This window comes from Battus philenor, unplaced genomic scaffold, assembly GCF_028537555.1.
Source record: "Battus philenor isolate CCGP_79_NKW_IND1 unplaced genomic scaffold, ilBatPhil1.0.hap1 SCAF_20, whole genome shotgun sequence".
NCBI classification, from domain to species: Eukaryota; Metazoa; Arthropoda; class Insecta; order Lepidoptera; family Papilionidae; genus Battus; species Battus philenor.
In genome coordinates this window covers 4,134,803-4,146,974 of record NW_027181683.1, presented here as the reverse complement: position 1 = coordinate 4,146,974, position 12,172 = coordinate 4,134,803, and the positions used below count along the sequence as shown (strand labels likewise).

The window sequence follows — 12,172 nt, the reverse complement described above, 5'->3', positions numbered from 1 at the left end:
GTTGATATTGTAAAATTATGATTGTAATAATAACATAATTATTGATCAGGGCTGTGTAAGCTTTTACATACTTAATTTATGTGTGGAGCTTGGCCTATTAAGTCATTTATATGGTTGACATTATAATGTACACATTAAGCAGTGTTAAATTTCACCTCAACAGATCTGTATTCCGAGCCGGTGGTAGCTTACTCCTTAAAAAGTTAAAATGATCGACGATTTAAATATGTAAATGCATGGATAATTACATGGATAAAGATAACTTGAATTTCTAATTTGTTATATGGAATTATTGTGAACTTATATTATGTTTTTTTTTGTTGACGTGCCTATTTATAAATAAAATAAAATTAAAAATGTTTATGTGCGTGTCATTTGCAGGTGGACGTGTGCACGGAGGCGGCCCCTGGGCAGAAGGAGTGCGCTGCGGCTATCCGAAGCATCGACAGCACGCGGCCATTGCTAGCCGCGCCCACGCAGCCGCTCAACGAACTCGGCTACTTCGCCTGCCTCGACTGCGTTGTCGACCAGAGTAAAGGCCTCAGTGAGTATCTTCTATCACTTGGATCACAGGTTCCAGGTTCTGGTGGACCCAGAGAGGTTTATAGTAGACTTGACGAGGGTCTGTGTTGACGTGACAGTAAAATGGCTGTTCGCACACGGGAATCTACGCAAGTTCATTGGTTTCCGATCGTAAAGAACTAAAATATTGGCTTGACTTCTGTCAATGTTGGCATATAATATTTTAAAAAGCTCTGTCACGAGAGCTACTAAGATACTTGTATATTCCATATTCAGTATAACGTATCGAATACTGCAGGGGTCTAAGTGTTCTAAATTAAATTTGAAAACTTTGACTTGGAACATAATTCTCTATAAATTTCCATTGAGGCGGATTGAAAGCGACCTACATCCAACGTCTACCGATGACCCTAACTAAGGCTTTGTCCGATTTGTGTGACGGCTTACTGAATGTGGAACTGCGCAGGTAGAGACGGATACTAATTCCTTTTGTTAATTTTTTCTATAAATAATATATCATGACATTGATTTTATATTCTATATCATAAACTATTAAATTATACTTCCAGAATATAATGAAAGCAACTTAATTATTTATGTGTACGCTTTACTTTTATTAATTAAGAATTTTTATGAGAATAAGCGTTCATAGACACTGTTTTATTCTCAACAGTTTATAAGACTAATTTTGATTACTATTTGTAAGGTAAAAGAGTATAATATAATTTTCATTCTCCAGGCGAAGGAATGTCGGGCATGGCGGGCGCGGTAAAGCGCGGGGAGACAGAACAATTCTCACGTTCAGTTGGTGCGGTAGCAGCCTCAGTACAGGGTCTCGTCGAGTGTACTGCGCAAGCAGCCTACTTGGTAATTAATTTAACCATTTCTTAATTCAAACTCAAAATATCTTTATTTAAGTAGACATTTACACTCGCTATTCAATGGTCAATTGTGTTTAACAATATAAAAAGGTCAGTGCAGTCAATCCGTGATTACTTAACTTGGAGATACCTGATGGGTCACAAAGCGCAAAAGGCTGCAACCGAACTGGTTTTAGTGGGTTGGAATACCGCATAACGTCCTCCACCCCGCCTCCTCCCTCGAAGGGTATCATGAACACTCGAAAGATTTTCGCAAGAAATGAAAAGAGTCAGTCTGTTAAAAAGCTACCAGCGTGGAATGCTTATCTAATGCGAAGAGCCGGACAAAACAAATGCTATTTATAAACGAAATTAATCAACTGTCACGTTTTTCTGCATTAAGACGGTACTTTTGTTACTTAACAGGTAGCGGTGTCTGACGAGACAAGTGTAGCCGGAAGACCAGGGCTGGTAGACCAGGCCCAATTCGCACGAGCGGCATTGGCCATCGATCAAGCCTGTAAAACTTTATGCGATAAGGACAGCAATCAACAACAGGTAAAATCAAAGTTATTAAACTTCAAAAATATTTAAATGAATTTAAATAACCTAATTGCCCCGTAATGTACAAATTAAATTATAACAATATAACCTAGTTAGGCTCTTCGGAAAACGCTGGATGCAGGCTGCATCCCACCACTCCTATTGAAAATCTATAGCAGAGGCAAATCTCCAGATGTGAACGTTCTAAAAACATTTACCATTTGTCACTTCTGTGCCGGCGGTCGCGACCCGTCTATGTAATAAATTTGGCCTGGTAGTACATAAGAGTTCTATCATATTGTGGTACATTTTTACCCAGCAGGGGATATCCTACAATTGAAATGATGATTAAAGTAAAATCATAAAACGAAGTACAGTTGTATAATAACGTGTTTTGTTCAGGTGCTGTCGGCGGCGACTGTGATCGCGAAACACACGAGTGCACTGTGCAACGCGTGCCGCGTGGCGTCGGGCCGGTCGGCCGAGCCGCAGAGCAAGCGTCACTTCGTGCAGGCCGCCAAGGACGTGGCCAACTCAACCGCCGCCCTCGTCAAGGAGATCAAGGCGCTCGACGCCGACTATAGCGAAGTTAGTACCCCTCCATATTCATGTCATCCTAGTACATTTTTTTTATGAAATATAAAGGTTGCATAGGAACTTTGAACATCATCATTTTCTTCTTACTCTCTACCTCACGACTGAGGGTTGAAGCCAAGCAAGTCCGTTTCTGTTACAGTGTTTTTTCCGGTACGGTATTGTTGCACGGTTTTAAACTTTCGTCAGTCTAGCGAGAAGATGACTGCGGTCATCATCATCCCAGCTGTAAGCGTCTACTGCTGAATATAGGCTTCCCCGTAGATTTCCAATAGTTGGACCGGTTAAAAGCAACAACCCTAATAAGGTCATATGTCCACAACCTTGAGGCCACAGCGGACATCTGTTCTTAATACTATGTATCCTGCTCACTACCATTTCAGCTTAACAGTTCGCTATGTTATATCAGTACTTTCGTACATCTACAGATCTCCTTATTTCTTATTCAATATCGTAATACCTTGAACAAGAGACGAACATCTATCAGTAGTGCGTCGTATTTTCACTGTTGTCCTTGGCGTTCACGTATTAATCGAAATCAAGGTAGACGCGCGCTAAAGACATCATTAACCTAGAGGCTACCTCGGGAATCTGAATTTAAGCCTTTTCCTCAATTATATTACCGTTTTGATAGATTACCTAGCCTGATTGTAAATAATACCCCTTACTTTTAATAATACGTATATCGACCTACAATTTTAATACAATGTCATGTGCGCAGCAAAACGTCAGCACTCATTGCGGTTTATATATTAAGACATCTCATTAGCCTACCAAAATTATCAGCAAACACTGTCCAACTTCCAACAAAGTAATTATTGCTGAGCTACAGAGATAAGTGTCGATTTTTTTTGTTTTATATGTCTGGATGGCCCATATCTTTCGGATTTCTATTCAAATTTAGTTTTTTCGACAGAGCTGTAAAAGCCGGAAGAGCTAAAGACGCCATCATCAATCGTTTAACTTCAAGAGTGATCACTATGATATTTAATTGTATAATTCCTTCGAAATTGAACACGCAAACTGAGATCGAGAATCCAAGTTCATAACCACGGATTTACTACATATGCGATACAAGACGCAAACAATATCGACCATATATCATTGAATTATATTTCTTATTGTCTTTTGTCCAGGCGAACCGTGCGCGCTGCGCGTCGGCGACTGGCCCACTGTTGGATGCCGTGCGCAGCTTGTGTCAGTTCGCCGACAGTCCCGAGTTTGCTGCGGTACCGGCGCGTATCTCCCCACAAGCTCGGTCCAGCCAGGAGGCTATTCTTGCCTGTGGCAGGTAAAAAATTGATCGTTTCAATTGTAAAAAAAATACCTATTAATAGTATATAATGTACAAACTGTGCAAGATATTTTATTCATGGCGAATAATTATAATTTAAATTTTCTTTATGACATTCCATCACTATAACAACTTGTAAGGACAGTCTGAACAGTAACTAGATAATTGTAAAAACAAGTCTTGATGTATTCTTCGACCTACTGTTTCTCTAATGCAATAATTATTTAATGTTTTTATTTAGTTTTAAACTTAAGTAATAATTTACAGATTACTCATGACATATTTATATCTATCATATTTAATCTACAATAAAATAGTTACATATATCAAAGCTAACCTTATTACTACTAGACATTTACAAAAACACATTGAATATAAATTTTAGTCAATTACAAAGGAAATTAAAATTATTTTGGTGCTTGAAATTTATCAATACGACACTAAATCTGGTAAATTTGAAGATGCCAGATAATAAGTAAGCTCTTTAAATAAGACGTCAAAGAATAACTAAAACTGGTTTTTGAATAAGTTGTAATTGTGTTAACTATTGTTCAACTTAACTAATTGATAGGGAAATTGCTTTCGCCGAGTTAGACGTCAGCTAAAGACAAATTTTAGGTGTTCATTAAGTTTGCGAAGTAGACAGGGGACAGCTAGTATATGTATCTTTCATATATACTATTCATAAATAATATAGATATATTATTATATATGGCTTATAAGCAATGTTTAGTTCAAGACATGCTGTAGTAACAAAATAATAATAATCGCACAATTTAATATATTTTTACTTGTACTTAGTCTAACGGATTAACATTTTTTAATACTCTAGGAACATAATCTCGGGTTCGTGCTCAATGCTGGAAGCGGCGCGGGCGTTGGCCCTCTCGCCCCAGGAGAGGACACAATGGCAAGCGCTCGCTGCACACAGCAAGACCGTGTCGGACAGCATAAAGGCACTCGTCACGAACATACGGTAATCATCCATCTGTTATCAATAATTCACATTAATTTTAAAATTAGTTTATCGATGATTAAAAACTAACCTAAAATTTACTATTTTCGTTCAGGGGATTATATCTGAATAAGTTCGTCTTTTATGTCTTTTATAACATTTCTACCGGTTACAAAAATTGAAGGAAAATACTGTAACAAAACCTACTATAATAAGTTGTTTAAAAAAACGTCGAGCGAAATTTAACATCCACATATACACAGAGTCCGCGTGGTACCGTCTGACATACTCTATCTCTATAGGAAGAACCTGCTAAAAGTCATCGTTTCAGATGTAAGGTGTCCATTTTTGGACGTGGACCTTCCCATAAATTTCCAATAGGATCGGTTAAAAGCTGCCTACATCCTGCGTTCTCCCACGATCTAAGTTGTTTGTTCATTTTGTGGGTGGACGTTCTACGCTCGGCTTGCCGATCCGTATCCACTTCAGAACCTTAAGGCCCTAGCGGGCATCTGTTCCGCGAGCTGATCGCTGAATCAGCTGGGCTATGTTACGTTCTAACTTTTTCGGTTATTTAAGTTCTTGTTTAGATCTTTTCATTCCCGATTCGATCCCGTTGGAAAATACCGGAGCCCCGTGGCTAGTTATGCATCTGTGAGCTTAAAAGTGAGGACTAAAATAACAGACCACGCTTCAATGCCATATACATAAAATACAAATTCTGAGTTTCCTCATTCTGACAAAAAAGTCTTGTCATATATAGTAATATTTATACCTTTCTGGTAATACAGCGAGAAAGCACCAGGACAACGTGAATGCGCTGCAGCACTGGAAACTCTGAACAAGCAGTTACGCGAGCTGGACCAGGTTGCCATTCAAGCTGTCGGACAGGAACTGCAGCCGCGGCAAGCTAATACATTGCAAGGTTTGTATGACAGACATATTAGATGTATTCGTGTAATTTATTAAAATTTGTGGAAATTACAAGCTATCAATTAACATGACTTACGACTTTCAACTTGATTACCTTGGAGTAATCATTTTCATACGCTACAGACTTATAAAAGGGCTGATTTAGAACTTCATACATATTATACAGGGTGGTTATAGGTACAAAGTTTTTCCAATCACTCTGTATAAAGTAATCACTTCGAAATTTGTTACGATGATTTATTTTGTCTATGAATGTGACAGGCTAGTAACTTCTGACCGTACAGTCTGTAGGGACAGATAGTAAACAACAATTAAGTTTAATATGTAGAAGCAGAATTAAAAAAAGCCTTTTTCTTACTAAATTATTTTTACACTATTTATTATTTTTGTACTAATCGAACCAATCCATATTGTCAGCAAATGAGCTATACATGCTACACCTTACTAAAATTTTTACACATAACCAAGGAGCATATCTAAATCTTTTACACCTGTATATAACCTAGGAGCATGTATACGATAATATAATAAATTACTGTATAAGCGTGTCTTGTTCTAAGTCTGAAGTCATCAATCATTACAGGGTACTCTGAGCAAATAGAAAATGCTGCTGCAGAAATGCTGGAGAGATTGGAACCGCTCCGCGTGGCTGCGAAGAGCGAAGCTGAGAATCTTGGCCATGCGGTTGTACAACTTGTAAGTGGTATCTTATTAAGTTTGAATTAAAAAACGAACAATATCATACAATTGTTTCATCATCATTATCATTTAAGCTGTAGAACGTCCACTTCTGGACATAGGCCTACCCCATAGATTTAGAATTACAAGTGGCCTGTTTCCAACATCTTTCTACGACCATAATTTACGTTGTATTAATGTAAACCGCTTAATCAGATATGAATTATAAGACTTCACCTTTATCTAGCAAAAATAAAGGCTGTACTGCCACTTAAGGTGGTAACTCAAAGGCTCAAGGCATATTACAAATTTATGTAAAGGAAAAGTTTAAAACATTAATTATTAATTCTATCGCATCTTTTAATCGTGGGACGTTGAGATTAACGATAAGCATCTATCTATTCTTATGAACATTTAACTGCAATATTTACGAATTGTTTGTGATAATTAAAAATATTTTGATAAACATGTTATATATGATTGTGTCGTAGGTATCGTACGCGGAGCCGCTGGTGTCCGCGGCGGCCGGGGCTGCGTCTAACACTACGGAGTCCCGTGCTCAGGCCGCGCTGCTGCAGCACGCGAGGACTGTGCTGGAGACGCTCGCGCTGCTCGTCCACTCTGCGAAGCTCGCCGCCGGCAACCCCAGGGTTAGAAACATTCTATAGCACCTACTAATGAACACGAAAAAACGTTCATTCATATCATTATTTACATAGGATCTTTTAAAGTGACCACTTCCGCACATGCAGTCGTATTCGTGCAACAAAGAGCACCGCCCGCTGATAAATGCACATTCGGCAAACAATGCGAATAACACAACTACCACCGCTCACTCAACACGTGTTTCACCCCTCCACTGGGCATCTTCAGGAGTTATATTACACCGCTCAGTGCCAAACACAGAGTCTCTGAGCACGACTACGGCATGTGCGGAAGAGGCTAAATATTGATCCTTTTCTTACTTAGGATGAACTTCCGCAAAATAACGCCTGATTCCATTAAATATATATGTATATAGTTAGAAAAAAGAATTAAATAGAACTCCCCTATAAGACACTCTTCTACTTAAAGTTACTACAGAATAGTTTCACATCTTAAATAATTAATTTATTAGGGGCTTTATGAAATATCTATAAATGTCTTAGTTCCGAAAATGGTCCAAGTGGATTGCGAGTGGTCCACGTGAGACTCGTTGGGTTCTAAGTTGGCGTGACAAAAAAATGAGGGGAGCATGAAAATTTATCTGTGCAATACAGAAAAAATAAAATGTTGGTCTGACTTCATTTATCAATTGTCAGAAATGTTTTGAGAAATTCATCGACTGTTATTTGTAAAAACTTTAGAATTCAACTCTCAACGAAAATGTCTGTTATCGGTTCCATTGCGTTGCAAAAAGAGGAGCGGGGTACGGTGCTCCAGAACTCTAATGGTAGGTTTAAAGAGGCCTCTTTGCAATACTTCGGCTTTCACAATAAACTGTTTGTCCATGTCGAGCTTAAATCTTTCAGCAGAATATATAACTAGATTATAAAAGCTATTGTTTGGTATTAAATTACTATTATTCAGAAAATGTTTTAAAGTTACTTATGTAAACGGCAGCGTACAAATGGTGGCTCTTGTTATCGGTTATATTAAGTAATGATGTCGTTGTCAGGCGGTGAGCGCGGCGGGCGAGGTGGAGGCGCAGTGCGCGCTGGCCCGCGCGGCGCTGGCAGAGCTGAGCGCGCACGTGCGCGAACTGAGCTCGCAGCGAGGCGCCGTGGGCCCGCTGCTCGACTCGCTGGCACGCGCCGTAGCACGCCTCACCGAGCACAGGTGACTCATAAACTAAGAACTGCGTAGTTAAACAATATATCACTCTTTAACAATATATAGTAGTTACAGTATCTTTATAGAAATTTGTATTAAAACAGTAACGCTTAAATTTCGTCTTCGTTAGGTTAACATTCTTAATTCGTCTAAGTGTACACACACATAAAAAAGTTTAACCAAAAATCATTAGACCATTCTTTTCTTACTTTTAAACCTTAACAGTATATCATTAAATAAATCTTAAAACATTAAAAAGTTTTTGGTCGTAATGTGTGGAACTTAGTTTGTTGACTCATATACATGTTTGCTACAATGTATACAACAAACATTGCTGAATTTTTTTAGATCAAAATGTTGAGTTCGACCAGCATTGCGGGCCGATGGTGGCTTAGTCACAAACTGGCTACACTAACCTTCTTATTATATTAAAAATGATTAACGATTCAAAAGTGCGTGTAAAAGCCTATTTTATTTTGGCGTGAGCTAACTGCCGTCCGCCTGCTTTGCGTGGCTCGCACTGACTTTTGTGGGTGTAATTTCATAAAATTAATTTTAATTTTTGACATGCAAAACCCCATTTACAGGTAGAATTAAGTATAATTTGGTGTTCTTAACTGTTCTCTGCTCGATGAAAGAGATTTTCCTAGCAAATTACAAATATGTAAGCCTTATAGTTCCAGAAATGTCATGATGAGGTATTATCCACATATTATTTACATTGGCCGTTTGTGTACGCGGTGAGGAGAATTCCAAAAGAGCTCACAACAAACTCAGTTGGATTTTTTTACTATCATTTTTATCATTAATACAGTAGTAAAGCAATTTATTCAAAAATCCTTCACTGTATTCATTATTATTATTCATTTATTACGTGATCATTTTCTCCTTCCAAATTATCCGTCTTTCTCATTCTCTTCTTGTTTTTTGGCAAATATCCATTCATACGCGACAGACGTAATTATTTTAAACAAGTTTTTTTTTTTAAATAAACATCTTAATTTTTTTGAACGAAACTTTTGACGGTTATATTAATTTAAATTGATCCGTCAGATTCGCGAACTTTAAGTATACAAAAAAATGTTAATGAGTTTAACATTTGCTCCGTTGCATTAGCGAGTAACGGCAAAGGCGGTGTATAAATACTTAAAGTGGCCTTAACCGGGCGGTTAGTCAGCTGGGCGCGATATATATAGGCCTGAGTGAGGGACGCGAGCTATTTATGAACTTTATGCTCCTGTCGGCCGATGTGCGCATCGCTCGCGAATCCTTTGCATCGACATTTATTTATTCATTTTATTATCTATTTCGTATCATTTATATTGGTCACTTGTCTACGTAGTAAGAAGAATACTAGAAGGTAGTGTTTTGATAGAAACTATGTTCAAAACGAACTCTCTTAAGTAATGGCAACTTTCAAATTAAAATATATAGCTAAGAGGATCCAAATACGCTCTCCTTGTGAAAAGTTCACAGACGATTGGTCACTTTCACTATATCCTTAATGTAGTAGTAGAAGTAGTGTAGTAGTGTAATTTATCTCCAGGTTTTATTCTGAAGTAAAAATATAATGTCTTTTTTTCAAGAAGTTTTATTTAATAAACTTTTTCAATGTTTTTCATTTTAACTATACATTCATAAATTTAATAAGAGAAAGGTATTAAATGTGTTTTGTGTTCTGTATATATTTTATAATATTTTTTTCCTATCTAACAATTTTAGAAAATAATTTAGAACTTCCTTGATAATGAGATAATTACCCAATGTAAATGTATATATACGGTTTGCCTTAACTTATCGATATATAATTTTGAGTATCGGCCTATATGCTGGCGGGTTGCCAAACAATGATTGAATGCAGATAATTGAAGTGACCTGTGCCAGTCTGCGGCGTGGCGGCCCTCTAGCGCTCAAGTAAAATTTGCGATGTTTTCTTTATTTAAAAATAGCGATGATTGTAGACATCAAAAGGGAAACAAGAAAATAAATAAAGACCATGTTCATAAAACAATATATATCAATATATAATACACAACGTTTTAATTTATGAGAAACTATAAAAAATATTATTGTTTGTTTGAAACATTGTTCGTAAAAAGCATATGACGTAATGCGAGAAAGCTCACTCGTATAAACAGATATTACGGCATGCATGTTTATTAGTGAATCTGATCAGTCCTTCCGACGTGAGCTCATTCGTTTAATATCGCTTCTTTTTACTCTTCCGAGATGAAAAAATTGTACGTATCTTGTTGGATGACGCGATGCTTTAATTATCACCTTTATTATCGATTAAAGTAGTAATCGATGTTTTTTTCTATAAGTGGTTGTTTCTGTGTTTGTGCTGTAAAATTAGTCGTTCTGTCATAGTGAATAAATAAAATATATTAAGTTTAATGTTTGGTTCAGGATGTCACTGATTGGGTCGTTCGATGAGACGGACTCCTTTGTGGATTATCAGACCAGGATGGTTGGAGCCGCTAAGGAAATAGCCCGACTGGCTACCGATATGGTAATTTTTTTAAATACTCTTTTCATACCAAGTATTTTTTTATTTAATAAATTGTAAGATATAGCGAATTTGTTTCTTTTTAATCTATGTGGAAGCCTATGTCCAGGAGTAGATGTTTTATTGCTGAAATGATGATAACAATACCAAGTTTCAACAAAATCAGTGTAGCAGTTCGACTAACTAATGGTAGTGCAGAATAAGCAATTCAAAATACTTAGAATATTCGAACATTAGATTTTACAAATATTAATAGACTTTTTTGTTATAGGTGTAAAAGCTTTAAAGGTGGCGAATGTATTGTTTATTTGCCATCAGTTAATGTATGGTACACAATACGCTAAATCAATGGTCTAATAACAATGTAATGTAATGATAATATAGTAAGAAAAAACATTTTCAAAATATGGATTACTACATAATAAAAGTAGTTATCATTTACTATCTGTCTATGCAGATTTTGTACTGCCGGTTAAAGTTAGTCTGTCGCAATCCAATAACAAAATAATGTACGTTACATTACAAAGTCATCATTGAAATATTTGTAAAAGTTTTTCCTGACAAATGATTTATGTATTCACTTCTTTAAAGCTCTTTACACCCTGTAATTTATTTACTAACATTTCAAATCCCTATTAAATTATTATTTTCTTCAAAAATGTTGTATTAATATTTTATGTACATTAATCATTAATATCTGCTATTATTACTCACAGACTGCAAAATCTGCGACTGAACCGAGCCGATTAGTGGAGGTTGGCAACGAGATGTGTGGAAAATACGAACAACTGGCCGGGGACAGCGTGGGAGCCTCCGCCACAACACCCAACGCGGACGTAGCTAACAGGTCAAAATTCTTTCAATAGATATAAGAACAACTTTAAAATTGTACAAAAAATCGGCCTGCATACAAAGTCTGAACTGAAAAGGATGCAATTTTTTACAAGAGAAAGATATTTCAGCAATGAGTTTTATTCTAAAATATCGCTTATTATAAACACTAAGCGATTTTTCTCACGTTAGTTCACAAATAGTGCGATTTGCGCCTGGTTAAGTAATAAGTATGTATATACTTTTCCATATATTTTACATTAATTCGACCACGATGCTATCAAATGTCTTGCTATTTGCATAAGAATTTTTCAAGAGACCTTAAAGGAGGAAGCAATGTAGTGTAAATAATACGTCGTTTGAAATTTGTAGGATCCGCATGGCTGCCGTGGAACTGGGCGAAGCTGTGTCTGAGCTGGTGAAGGCGGGCGGACACTGCCGCCTCTCAGCCATCGCGCAAAACCAACGAGCTGTCGCCGATGCCGCCCGGCGCGTTAATGAAAAGGTATATTTACGAGTTTAATTTGTTCATTTGTCTATTTATAGTGTTTATAAATGTTACAACTTGAACACAAGCCTTAAGTTTAAGTTGAGTTAGTTAATAATGTTAAAGAAACACAGCTATTTTCCGGGGTGTAGTC

At 37.0% G+C, this 12,172-nt stretch overlaps 1 protein-coding gene across 1 annotated transcript in view; it reads left to right on the top strand.

The window, feature by feature from the left end:
* LOC137922701 (talin-1-like) overlaps positions 1 to 12,172 on the top strand; it is a 99,106-nt gene that overhangs the window by 67,952 nt on the left and 18,982 nt on the right. The window contains exons 36-48 of the mRNA XM_068765731.1: positions 382 to 544; positions 1,262 to 1,389; positions 1,809 to 1,940; positions 2,328 to 2,513; positions 3,656 to 3,810; positions 4,646 to 4,789; positions 5,560 to 5,693; positions 6,285 to 6,397; positions 6,871 to 7,029; positions 8,037 to 8,197; positions 10,601 to 10,703; positions 11,417 to 11,547; positions 11,904 to 12,036. Of these exons, the coding sequence (XP_068621832.1) occupies positions 382 to 544; positions 1,262 to 1,389; positions 1,809 to 1,940; positions 2,328 to 2,513; positions 3,656 to 3,810; positions 4,646 to 4,789; positions 5,560 to 5,693; positions 6,285 to 6,397; positions 6,871 to 7,029; positions 8,037 to 8,197; positions 10,601 to 10,703; positions 11,417 to 11,547; positions 11,904 to 12,036 (1,842 nt within the window). The remainder of the gene's footprint in view (positions 1 to 381; positions 545 to 1,261; positions 1,390 to 1,808; positions 1,941 to 2,327; positions 2,514 to 3,655; positions 3,811 to 4,645; positions 4,790 to 5,559; positions 5,694 to 6,284; positions 6,398 to 6,870; positions 7,030 to 8,036; positions 8,198 to 10,600; positions 10,704 to 11,416; positions 11,548 to 11,903; positions 12,037 to 12,172) is intronic.